This window comes from Trematomus bernacchii, unplaced genomic scaffold (assembly GCF_902827165.1).
Source record: "Trematomus bernacchii unplaced genomic scaffold, fTreBer1.1, whole genome shotgun sequence".
Taxonomy (NCBI): domain Eukaryota; kingdom Metazoa; phylum Chordata; class Actinopteri; order Perciformes; family Nototheniidae; genus Trematomus; species Trematomus bernacchii.
The window spans coordinates 8,701,737-8,714,885 of NW_022987641.1; the positions used below are offsets into that span (position 1 = coordinate 8,701,737).

The 13,149-nt window shown below is 41.1% G+C and overlaps 1 protein-coding gene across 1 annotated transcript in view; it reads left to right on the forward strand.

Annotated features, from left to right (window-relative positions):
• Positions 1 to 13,149, forward strand: part of ano2b (anoctamin 2b) — a 52,610-nt gene that overhangs the window by 23,823 nt on the left and 15,638 nt on the right. The window contains exons 12-21 of the mRNA XM_034133421.1: positions 406 to 488; positions 728 to 823; positions 933 to 965; positions 2,747 to 2,830; positions 5,281 to 5,355; positions 5,588 to 5,789; positions 6,738 to 6,849; positions 6,987 to 7,044; positions 7,127 to 7,227; positions 8,903 to 9,045. Coding sequence (XP_033989312.1) covers positions 406 to 488; positions 728 to 823; positions 933 to 965; positions 2,747 to 2,830; positions 5,281 to 5,355; positions 5,588 to 5,789; positions 6,738 to 6,849; positions 6,987 to 7,044; positions 7,127 to 7,227; positions 8,903 to 9,045 — 987 coding nt within the window. The remainder of the gene's footprint in view (positions 1 to 405; positions 489 to 727; positions 824 to 932; positions 966 to 2,746; positions 2,831 to 5,280; positions 5,356 to 5,587; positions 5,790 to 6,737; positions 6,850 to 6,986; positions 7,045 to 7,126; positions 7,228 to 8,902; positions 9,046 to 13,149) is intronic.

Below are 13,149 nucleotides of genomic sequence, written 5' to 3' on the forward strand. Positions count from 1 at the left end.
AAAGTAAATGGAAGAGCGTCTGCGAGGCGTTTTTGCTTTTAGTTTGTTACCTTACTAAATGGTCTAATGGTCATTAAACATTGAATGGATGTGCATGAGAGCAAAATGTATAAATGTGAGCATTAAAATATATGAATATGAGAGAAAAATGTATGTGAGTGAAAAATGTATAAATATGTGAGAATGAAAATGTATGTATGTAAAATGAGAATGTATGTGTGTAAGAGTGAAAATATATGTATGTAAAATGAGAATGTATGTGCGTTAGAGGACCAGTATGAACTACGGCCTGTACGGCCCCTCATACTTGAGGATGTAGTTCCAAACCTTACCTGTTCATGTGCCGAAATACATTTATAGAAGAAATTATGAAACTTATATGTGTGTGTGTGTTTGTGTGTGTAGCGGTGCTGTTCTTGGAGCACTGGAAGCGCCGACAGATCAGTTTGAGCTTCAGTTGGGATCTGACAGGCATCGAGGATGACGAGGTATATAAAACACACACACACACACACACACACACACACACACACACACACACACACACACACACACACACACACACACACACACAAAGTCACATGGACACCATATATAAAGCAGCTTTTACAGTTCTTATGGTACTGTAACTGTGAAGTAACATAACCTCGTTGTGGCAAAACAGATAATCATTAAGACATCCCTCCTACACAACTCCTATTTGAATCTTCCTCCTTGTTCTTCTCAGGAACATCCCAGGCCAAGATACGAAACTATTCTCCTTCAGAAGAAACAGAGAAAGGAGAAAAAAGTTAAGAAGAAAAAGAAGAAGAAAAAGAACGAGGTAGGAAAGATAACAACCCTTGGGACCACATTTCCACAAAGCCTGACTCCCTAACTCACGACTGAATGCATAATTGAATATGAACAATGTATACATTCCGTTTTTGTAGCTGGGACTGACTGCCAACAAAACCAAGGGAAAGGTATTTTATTGTAAACTATATGCCCCACTTCGCGATCATGCCTCATGGTTACAGTCAGCATAGAGTGGTGCAGGAATGAGTCTTCAAAGGCGCTTTCACACCGAGTACTTTTCCCAGGAATAGTTCCCGGAACTTTTCCCCGGAACTTTTATTTCCCCGGAACTATCTAGTAAATCGCGTTCTTCTTCTGCTTTGGGGCCGCAAACAACTTCACGGCGTATACTGCCACCCGAAGCCCCGGGTAAATCGCCAGAAGCGCCTCCTCATCATTCCACCGATCCCACGTTTTATTTTGTGTTGCCATTAGTTAGTCTCTCTCCGTTGGTGCGCTGGGCTAATGCTAATGCTAATAATGCTAATGCGAGGAAATAAAATGGCGGCGTCACAAAAACTTTTCAGAGTTTTACGGGGCGTGGTTTGCAATTCGCCCAGCCAATCAGAAACCTTTTTCTCCCCAGGAAAGTCCCTGCTCTCTAGCAGGGACTAAAAAGGGGTGAAAAGGTTCCCGAATAAAAATATATTTTTGGTGTGAACGCAACATCCCAGGAACTATCGGAACTATTTCTGGGAAAAGTACGGGAAAAGTACTCCGGTGTGAAAGCACCTCAGGTTCCTTAATCCCAGAGTCAATGGGTTTTTTGAATGTGGTTTTGCATAGAAGCCTGAAATAAGAAGCTGAAGAGATTCTAAAGTTTAGTTAAGTCATTAAGAACGGTGGTTGCTTACAAGTGTCTAATTGAGAATAATTAACGTCATCACGCCGGACATTATCCACCTCTAGTGGTGGTGATGCGAAGTGATTTGACTGTGCGTTGGTTCTTTTATTGTCTGGGAAAAGACAGTATTTTGGTGTTGTTTTTTTAATGTTTTATTGCTTTTTACATTTTTTACAGCAAGGTTACCTCCAATCAGAGTTTGAGGCCCAGTCTTTAGCTCCTGATGCAGCCTTTGACTTTAGTGATAGTGATCATACATTTGTTTATAGTCTATTCAAGGTTCATACGGTCATTAAAAACCTGGAAAAGTCATGGAAATTCAAAATGCAAATTCCAGGCCCTGGAAAGGTTATGGAAAACAATATTTTTCCCAAAGTTTTGGAAAAGTCATGGAAATTTAACTAAAGTTGCATCAAATATAATTTATATTTGAGCTAATCGCTGAAATAGTAATACTATAATGATAATAAATACTGTATCGTATAGTAATGAAACATAAAATGGCATTTAACTGACGAGGTATTTTGCTGGTGAGAGATTTGAGTTGCTTTAGCCTGTAGAAGCTAGTAAGCCTACTATTTGATTTGTTTTAGATAGGCACAACATGTTTCATATGCAGACCTTATTTTCCTGTTCCATGTTAAAATACACCATTTTCAGTGGTACCGCTGAGAAAGAGTAATTTTTTTGGTCATGGAAAATGAGGTAAAGGTCATGGAGAAGTCATTGAAAATCATTGGTGAAAAAGTGTATGAACCCTGTCTATTGTCTGTAGCTGCAAAGACATGGGAGGGTCAACACAGAGGACTGACATGTGGAACTGTATTTGCATGTTTCTGCATAATGTGTGTGTGTGTGTGTGTGTGTGTGTGTGTGTGTGTGTGTGTGTGTGTGTGTGTGTGTGTGTGTGTGTGTGTGTGTGTGTGTGTGTGTGTGTGTGTGTGTGTGTGTGTGTGTGTGTGTGTGTGTGTGTGTGTGTGTGTGTGTGTGTGTGTGTGTGTGTGTGTGTGTGTGTGTGTGTGTGTGTGTGTGTGTGTGTGTGAAACCTGTCCCTCTGTCTTGCAGCCAGAGAAGCAGGAGGATGGGGCAGTTACAGGGAAGGACAGATGGAGACAGAAACTACTGTCTGCCATGGCTGCAGGAATACCGGTAACCCCTCCTCTCCTCTCCTCTCCCCCCTGCCTCGCCTTCCTCTTCCTCCTTCCTTCGTCGTCCTCTTCCTCTTCTCCAACCTTTTCCCTGTCCTCTCCTCTGTTTTCCGCCTGCAGGCCGCTGCCAATCTGTCCTTCTCTTCCTGTCCCATCTTCTGGCTTCTACTGTCTCAACTCCTCAGGTATTTCTTTGGATGTTAATCCAGATATCTGATGGTCACAGTCAATTCATATGTGAAGTGTCTTTGTGGGATTTAAAGCATTACAGACCTGTTTTTCATAGTCGAAGTTGACTGAAGGAGTTTCTCTAGTGTGTGAGGTGGAAATGACATCCATAAAATGAATAGTTTTATTTTTTAATTTCGCTTAGGTCTTCAAAAATGTATAATTTTGTGACAGTATTTTCTGTGATGCATGTCTCATTTATGGAGGAAACTTATCTATGTGTACTTACTAAAGCAGTGCCTAGTTTTGGGAAACTATTGAACTTTTAAAAATAACAATTTCTCTTGGAGATGCTGTTAAATATTTAATTCAAATAAGTCATTTACAGAAATTATGAGTCAGGTTTCTTCACTCCTCAAACATTTGTAACTTATCACATTAATACCATCTTTATGTACACCTAAATGAAATACTCGTCATTCAATTATGTCATTACAACCTGCAATAACAAGTCAATTTGTTTGCTTTGGAAAATGTCTATATAATGTCATGCACCTCGAGCCTATTCTCTGTTGAGCTTTTACAGCGTTTAAGACATGAAAAGAGACAAAGAGCACGACAGAGACAGAAACAAAGAGAGAGAGAGAGACTGGGAGAAGGAGAAAGGAATGAGTGGGAGTGATGAATGCTGGGCAGGAAGCCAGCGGTAATATTAGAGAACGTCACTATGGCGACAGAAATTCTCTCTTACACACACTTCTGATGTGTTACCTGGGACATTGTGTGAGCTGTAGGATCAAGACTTTAGCAATAGGACTGGATTTCCTTTCATTTATTGCCACCAAGACACATAATTATCTGATATGTGTTGTTCTCTCCTGGTTGTGGGGTTTCCCTCCCGTTATATACGTCTTTGATTTGAGCAAAGGTTAAAAACAAGCCTCACCTCGTCTATTGAGGCTCAAAAACTGACATCCATAGAAAAGTTAGATCTCGTATTGAACCCAGATCTAGCACATCAATAATGGGCATGCAGATACTATTTAAGCTGCCCATACTTCAAATGATTCCAGTTAATTTGATCAACAAGTTGTGATAAGTGTGTGTACTATGAGACAAGCAGGGTCTGGACACAAGTAGAGAAAGAGAGGGAAGGGGAGGACGAGCAGACTGACCTACAGAATAAAGACATGAGTTGAGCAGGGCTTTCCTCAACGGATGTAACATGCCAAATATAACACCTGACCCATTTACTACTACTACACACAAATTATCAAGGTTTTTGTGTCCTCCAATAGTTCCAACTCTTAGGTTTATTAACCCTAACCATATGTATAGAAAAGGTGTGTTACCTAAAATGAGTAATCTTTCATGAACAGAATGAATAGAAAAGTGTTTGTTGTGTATATTTATATTTATTAAGGAGCCTTGTCAGAGTAGGATTCATGTATCATCTCAGCACGATTTGGAACATCATGTTTCATCAGCACATGGAAACTGTTAAAGAGATGTTACAGCAAGATTAATAAGCTGTTCTGGAACTCTGCAATTCCTTCTGGCAAGACATTTTTATATAAAGTTTGTAGAGATTTACTACTGCCATTTACAGGTTCAGTTAAATTGGTTATTTTATTCAAAATCGTAACAGATGTTGAGGACAGATGCAGAGTCGAGGTGAACTGAGGAGAAGTGGTTATGATCTGAACATTCCTCATGTGTTTTGGGTTTGCACATGCTGGAATATATTGATATTTGACCTGGAGTAGGCTGCACTGTGCCACTGTTTCCACAAGATGGGGCTGTTGTCTTGCCTTGTCATTACCTTTTGGGAAGATGTCCAGACTTTAAGCATCGTGTGTGTGTGTGTGTGTGTGGATCACCTTATAGGTCTAGACACAGCAGAATGACTGCAAAATACATCACTTAGGCCTGCTGCTTTCATTGACTTCTTGTTTATACTCACTAAATATGACTGTATTAATCAACGCTTGTGTACAGTGACAACTTTTGAACAGAAATTCCCATATTCGTGCCTGGAAATGAAATCATGTGTTCCATGGAGACTGTGAGAAGGTCCATTGTGCTCCTGTGTGTCTTTGTTGAAAACATGGGAAATGCCTATGGAGGAACTGAGATACACGCTTATTAACTCACCATTCAGTCAATGGATAAACACTGTAGACTTTTCTTCTCTTTTATGATTTGTCAGTGAGCGACATCACAGATTTGGCCTTTATAAAAGTGTTGGATAACATCCCCTGTTTCTGCTGTGCTTCCTGTCAGGCTGCCATTGAGAAGCTGACATTGAAAGACCGTCTTCCTGGATACTTCATCAACGTTTCCTCTATCCTCTTTATGGTAAGAACATAGAATCAGGTTATTGCTCAACACAGGATCATCCTTTTCTGACTGTACATGGACGAAAGCACTTTAAATAGAAAAATAAACATACAGTATATGACATGTTACTGTACATTAATGACTGACCTACTTGTATGTGTTTCTGAAATATTAATTCCAGGCTCTGCACTGTCAGTATCAGATAAATACGGTCCAGTAATGACTTATTTATTTTCTTTCTTTGCTCCAGTTCGGCTTGACGTTTTCAGCAGTTTTCGGCGTCATCGTCTACCGCATCACGGTGTCGGCCCTGATGGCGATGAGCCCCGACCCGGAGACCAAGTCCAATGTTCGGGTGACGGTGACGGCCACCGCGGTCATCATCAACCTGGTGGTCATTCTGATCCTGGATGAGATCTACGGCGCTGTGGCCCTGTGGCTGACTGAGCTGGGTACGGATACACATCCTGCCCAATGCGGTTTACCTCCTGAAAACACAAACTAACCAAGATCAAACAATGCTAAGATGAAATGTCACTATCAGATTATCAAGGTATTTCCATGTAGGGTAAAGAAAGGCTGCTGTTATTATGAGAGAGTATACCTAACTTTTTTCATCTTTAGGAATATGCCATCTTTAAAAAAATACTTTTAGAACATATCTTACTAAAATCAATTATATTTCCACTACATTTAGCCTGTTTCCTATTTTTACTGGATACTAATGGGACTCAGAGGTTAACATAATCATACAGTATACATGATAACGTGTTTCAAATGTAGAGATGGCTCAAGCATCATTGTAACAGTCAGCAGATGTACATGTGATAATATTCATAGTCATACTCGTGTGTGTGTGTGTGTGTGTGTGTGTGTGTGTGTGTGTGTGTGTGTGTGTGTGTGTGTGTGTGTGTGTGTGTGTGTGGAGGACAGTTTAATTAAACTTTTATGTTTGCATGCTTCAGTCATCCCATCAGTCTTCCCAGGAGGTTATAATCATGTCTACATCTACATCCATATTCAGAACCTCTAAAGTAGAGGACAAGAATGGGAAGAAGTGTGTGTGTGTGTGTGTTGTGTGTGTGTGTGGTGTGTGTGTGTGTGTGTGTGTGTGTGTGTGTGTGTGTGTGTGTGTGTGGGTGTGTGTGTGTGTGTGTGTGGTGTGTGTGTGGTACTTTAACCTACTTCCAGCACAGTGATTATGTTATGACTCAAACTGACACACACTTAATGCTCTGTTGGTATTTTCCTGGACCTAAAACCATACTGTAGAAATCATTTAACATCTATGTACTTAAAAACAAATTGTGTTCGTTTCTCCTTAAACATTCCCTCCAGCCCCCTAACTGTCCTTTCCAAACCAGATCATACCAAATCTCTTTCACTTCTCCTGTTTTCAGAGATTCCCAAAACAGAAACCCACTTTGAGGAGCGTCTCATCCTGAAGGCCTTCTTGCTGAAATTCATGAACGCATACGCACCCATCTTCTACGTGGCTTTCTTCAAGGGGCGGTACGTCCTGCATGAGCGTGTGAATCACTTACCTTTGAAAAACATGTATTCCTCCAAAAGCGTCTCATGTGCTTCTTTCACATGACTAATTGAAGCTTCTCAATCTTTGTTGTGCGTGTGTGGGTGTTTACTCGCAGGTTTGCTGGTCGTCCCGGAAATTACGTGTACGTCTTCAATGATTATCGGATGGAAGAGGTTTGTTATCCCACTTTATATATTTGTTCTTCTCTGGCCTAACACATAACAAGCTCATGGATCAGTGTGTGTGTCCCTACAGTGTGCACCTGGAGGCTGCCTCATCGAGCTGTGCATCCAGCTCAGCATCATCATGCTGGGGAAGCAGCTCATCCAGAACAACATCTTTGAGATTGGCATCCCGTAAGTAAGCTGTACACACACCTCTCTTGCCCCTTTCACACCGGCGCTTTTCCAGCTCGAGCTGTTATTATAGCAGCTATCGGATGGAATTAATACATGGGCTGTACAGGTTGTCATGTCCGACTATCACAAGTAGAATCATAATGAAAAACATGCCGGTAAAATGTGCCTGTAGAAAACGGCTTAGCAAGTAGTCAGTTTAGCTTCGGTTGCTATGCTAACATCACCCATGTTATACCAGAGAAACTTTCATAACAGCTTTGTGATGCCAAACAGCGTCAATTCAGACTGACACACATTCACTTAAAGGGAACTGGGGATATGTATCAGCTGCTTGTGTGACAGTCAGACAGTGAATACTTTAGAGCCGTGTGAGCTAACCCGGAGCTAACGGGAAAATAAACTCCCGTGGAAGAGCAGCCAGCACTGCAGCGGTCGGTAAATGCCGCTGAAACACATTAATAAACAATGAACCACGGCACTCTGGAGAAAAGTATAAGGTTGGAGAAGTCGTTATTTAATTTAATCTGGCTTTGTATGATTAAAAGCAACACGATCATCGACCCGTTGTTGTTGTGGGAGAAAATCAGCGACGTAAACTGTGACGTCATGACGCAGCAGCGGCAGCTCTGGGCGGTGTGAACAGAGCGGGAGCTGAAAAGGGAAACCGGAGCTGAACTAGAAAAGCTGTAGCTAGGAGCTAGAAAGGGAAAAGCGCTGGTGTGAAAGCCGCATCTGTGTGCTCACTACTCATCTGTAGGCATGGGAAAGAAGAGCAAAGAACACAGTGTGGTATTTTTTATGATGTGTCAGTGACTCACATACACACATGTTTCCCTTTCTCGCCTTAATAACATTCCTCCAAAGCCTGTACAGGGCTACTTTCTCATCTCTCATCTCTCATCTCAGTTTTAACATGCAAATCCCAAAGGTCAGAGGTCGGCTCTGTTTACAACAACTATCACCACAGAGATTCCTTTTGACATCAGGCTGATCTGTTACTGTTGCTGTCAGCTCCACCTGACCTCCTGACTCTGCTTTCTTAATGACAGCACATACCATGATATCATCTATGTAACATCTGTTCCACACATGCATCTTCTTAAAATCTCTCACACCTGCGGCCCCCCAGTAAAACCACAGTCTGTAAAAGTGGGCCTGTTTTACGAGGTAGTGCATTTGAGGTTTTCAAAGGTTTAATGTTATGCACTTAACCTTAAATGCTCTTGTCTAAGCATGCAAGAGATTTTAATGTGTCCATTAAAAAAAAGTAAGAGGACCCCACAACCTCCCAGGTATGACTGTTGTCCGCCTTATTATTAAAATACGTAAAGAAAGTGGATATTTTTTAATCTGATCAATAACTTAATTCAAATTGTGCATAAAACCTCAGTAGAAACTTAAATGTAAAATAAAGGACAATCAGTCCAGTCCTACCTTAAACAAATTAGACTCAGCAAGACTGCTATACAATAGGAATTAACTTCTCTTAAAGTAATATTGTCAAAAATACATTTTGGCAGACAGCAATGCAACAAAGTGGCTGTTTGAAATCAGGAAGGCAATCAAAAGAAGATACATGTCACAGTTCACAGTTTATATTTGATGTATCTACTGTATCTTTATATTTGTACTTGTCCTCTCCTCCCCCTATATCTGTGTCTTGTCCTGACAGGAAGTTGAAGAAGTTGGTGCGTGCGATAAAGGATAAAGGATCGGCGGAGAAGAAGATGGAGGAGGAGAGGCCTCCTCAGCAGTGGAACCTGGACTACGCCCTCGCTCCCTTTGAAGGCCTCACGCCAGAGTACATGGAGATGAGTGAGTTCCACACACAGTATGCCTGACTGCGGTCATAAGAAAGCAACACTGCTTAGCAATCAGTGTTGAAGCAGCCCTGTTGTCCTTTTTGGGCTTTCCCCTTTACTGTCGAGTGCTATATAGGTTTCGGTGCATGTAAAGGGTCTGCAAAAGCATCCCAAACAGTTTCCCCCCCCCCCTGCCTGAAAAGCCTCAACAGCAACATTTGAGGGGGGTCTCAAATTATAATATTTATTTGTCACTTGCAATGGTCATTCAAATGTTTTTAAGCTTACTACTGTATGTCCAGTATTCATAACTCAAAACATTTATTCACAAATATCTTCTATTTTGGCTGGCAAAAGCATTTCCTCGCATATAATCGAAAACAGACGGCTCTTTAACGGTCGCGTATTCATTCATTCATATGAACGTCAGAATATAGATTTATTTGACGGCACCCCTGAAGACGCCAGACGGCTCCCCGGGTTGAGTAACGCTGCTATAGACTACTGATTGTCTTGGCTTGCATCCATGACATATTGTATAGGCCTACTGCATATTGAGAAATCTTCGACCGGTATATTGTGCAATAAACGGGAGATGGGGACCCCCCCCGATTATTGATGGGTATTTCGCACACTGTAAATTAGCATAGATTATTTCTACTATTACGTGGATTTCTGTTTGTTCTTCAGCATTTAAATGAAGATGCTGCTCATCTGTGTCTATGCATCCACACAGGTGTAACAAAAGAGTTATGAAACTGATGATGTCTATAATGTGCTTAAAAGATAAATGTATGGATGACAGATTGTGGCATGACCACACGGCTAGATATTTCTGAGCATTTCTGCAGCTCAATGGAGTCAAAGTGCCGCAGCTGTTCTGCCAACATGCAGCTACAAGCCTGCCTTTAGAAAACTGGCAACATCTGTATGTGAAGGATTGTATGGCAGTAAAACTGAGATCAAAGCTGTAAAAAAAAATTGTTTAATATCAATTGAAGTTATTATTGAGTACATTTGATATGTTCTGCTTCGAAAATGTTCTCCTATACGTATAGGCTTCAGGAAAATCTACAGACTCATTGCTGTAGAAATATCTGCACTATAGGGGCAAAAGACTGGAATAATCTTCATATTCACTTCAGTTAGCTTCCTCCCAAGTTTAGAAAAGTCTACAGAGGTTAGTGTTGTTTTTACCTTTGATATTGTTGTGATCTGATAACGTGGAGATTTCATGAGATATTGAGTGAGGACAGAGAGAGAGAGAGAAACAGCAAAGAAAAGCGAGCCAATGTGACTGCAGGGCACAGCGAGGAATGTAAGAAATGCCTGAGCTCAACATGCAAATACACACTCACACAGAGCTGCTAGATGCTTTACTCCTTTATTATTAGTCTGTGTCCTTTCCTTTCCTCTAACTGTGTGTTGCATTTAGGCATGTATCTGTGAGAATGTGTGTGTGTGTGTGCCTCGAACCCGCCAACCTCGGCTCAGGTACATAGCGAGGTTATTCTAAGCTTGCCCTCTAGCGCCCGCCGCTCCGCTGTCGTATTTTCTTCCTCGCCGCTCTTTGTCTCCGCATGGCGTCCTGAGGTGAAGCCGTCAGTCTCGGGCTCGCTGGAAACCCCCGTTCCCACACTGCTAAAGTTCCACTGATTCAGGGTGTACATTAGCCCAAGTCAGGCAAACTGCCTTGTCTTTCTCAAGTTTCCTCTCCACATTCTTAGGAAGCAGGTGGATGTTGTGCGATCATTTGTTGAAAGTTTATGATGTGATAAAGCTTATCTTTAAGTATTCTTGCAGAAAAGTGGAAGGAAAACATCCGTAATCTACCTTTAGGTATTTTATTCACTTTGTATGTGTGTATGTATTTTTGCCCTAAATTCACCAACAGTTTATATTGCATAATGCCTGGAATGGAATTGAACAAGACAACGAAATGTGCCTAGTGTAGGTAATCAACTGGGGAGGTTTAATGGTGATATTAAAAGCCATGCAAAATCCACTTTTTCATGTCTTGTATACATCACCATGTGTCCCCTCTGTGTAAAGAGATTCTGAAAGTTTCAGGAAAAAAAGATTCTCTCTCTTTTTGTCCTGATCCATTTATATAAAAACGTGTCTGAAAATGAGCTGATCAGATTTTGGACACTTTATGATGTCATAACGATTTTCTGGCTTGTGTAACCATTAGCCAATCACCAACCAAGGTAACCCCCCCCACCCACCTTATCACCTGAATCTCCTCCTAGAGCACCATTGTGTTCTTTTTAACCAAATATCTCTCAGAGGGGCGTGGGGAGTGGCTCCTTATTTTCATCTAAAGTAACAGACACAGAATCAGCCCTTTTGAAACAGGGGATTATGGGATGCTACAATGCATGATCTGTTTGGTGTTTTAGCGAAACACTTCAGAAACAGGTTTTGTATGTATCTGAGACCTATAATATATTGATGAAAAACAGTATAATAGGGGACCTTTAAACTTTGACCCTTAGGACCTGTAGTGTCTTCCATCTCTGATCAGCCATCTTGATCTCTGGGCCTCTGACTGAATCTTCTCAGAGCTGCCTCTCTGCAGATGACCTCTGACGGCCTCTCTGTGGCCGTAGGGAAGCTGGAAGCCCGGACAAGTCCTTTAAGGCACTGCTTTCGTTGTTATTGAACTACTATTTCATTTGGCGGTAGTAAGCGAGGTAGCTGCTGCAAACAGCCCACAGAGCTAATATCCAGGGTTTGTCGGAATGCCTGTGATGTAATGTACAATCAAATCAGCTTTAGCTTTAATAAATAGTCAAGGATGTTGTGTCTCTAGGTTATCTAATCAGACTGTCTTACATAACACATACACGAAGTTCCACACACTGCTGAATCATAAAAAGTCCCAGTTTAGCTGGTGCGGTGGAGGGCCTTAAAAGGCATCATCTGAAGCACTGAGCGAGTCTGGACACAGTCTGACTCTGGACAGACGGACCACCGCTTACGACCGTCAGTCTGACAGCGTCTTAGTGGCGCTTTCAATAGATTTAATTCTCACGTTAGCCTCTGTTATGCTAAAGAATAGCAGTAATGGCTTTTTTTTTCAAGAGGAAGCTTGAACAGTAGTGTTGCTTGAAGAAACACAGGAAGTAAGTCATCTCCTACAGTACATAGCATTGGTAATTTAGCAGCTCTTCTCACTTTGTTATTTTCCACGTACCACAGCATAAAGACATGCATTGCAGTGTGCCACATTGCATTTCTTGGCTACGTATCAAATAAAATACATTTTCTTTTTATTAAAGCAAACAATAGCATTTTACTCTGGATTCACGGTGTATACAATTAAAGGAATGCTTCTAAATCTGACAGAGCTGGTGTTATTGCTGTGGATTTGGCACCCATCCGGCCATTTTGGCTCCATGTGCCACTGAGCACCTTATACAGGAATGAGCGCCTCCAACACTGTATCCAGTTCTCTTTATACATCCGTTGCTTACTCGCATTGCACATTATGAATGGACAAAATAGTACATCCTGGTACTTTCAGCATACTGCATTTCATATCTATTGGGAAAAAACAAAACATTTTCAGCCACACTAATTTGTACTGTATAGTATGTGTGCCGTAAACTGACATTTTCAAATATGTGTCTTAATGCAATTAAGCGTATTCAGTCTGTGAACATAGTCCTATCAATTGAATTAGAGCTCAGTGTTCACATGAGTTTCACCTGACTCATATTACTGCCGTCAGCACATTATGATTGTTTTGTTGGTGAAATAACTGCAGCCTGTGTTAAGCAAAGAAAATACACCTCAAGCAGTTGATTGTAACATATTTTTTATCATATGATAACTGCCACCTCTTATTTCTATACGTACTCTAAACACTTTTTTCATTATCCTCCAATTCTCCCACGCTATGATCTCTTATTTCTATTTTAACAGCAGACAGGATGTTACAACAAATATCATAATACTGGATTATATAATTCAATATCATCACGTTATTCAAAACTCTCCCATCTGATGTGGACACCACTGGAGTTTAATGTGAACTCTCATTTTGAGGTAGTGGTAGACGCTTTACTGGACCGTGTTGCGGGAATAAAATGGATTTCCCCCTTGAACAACT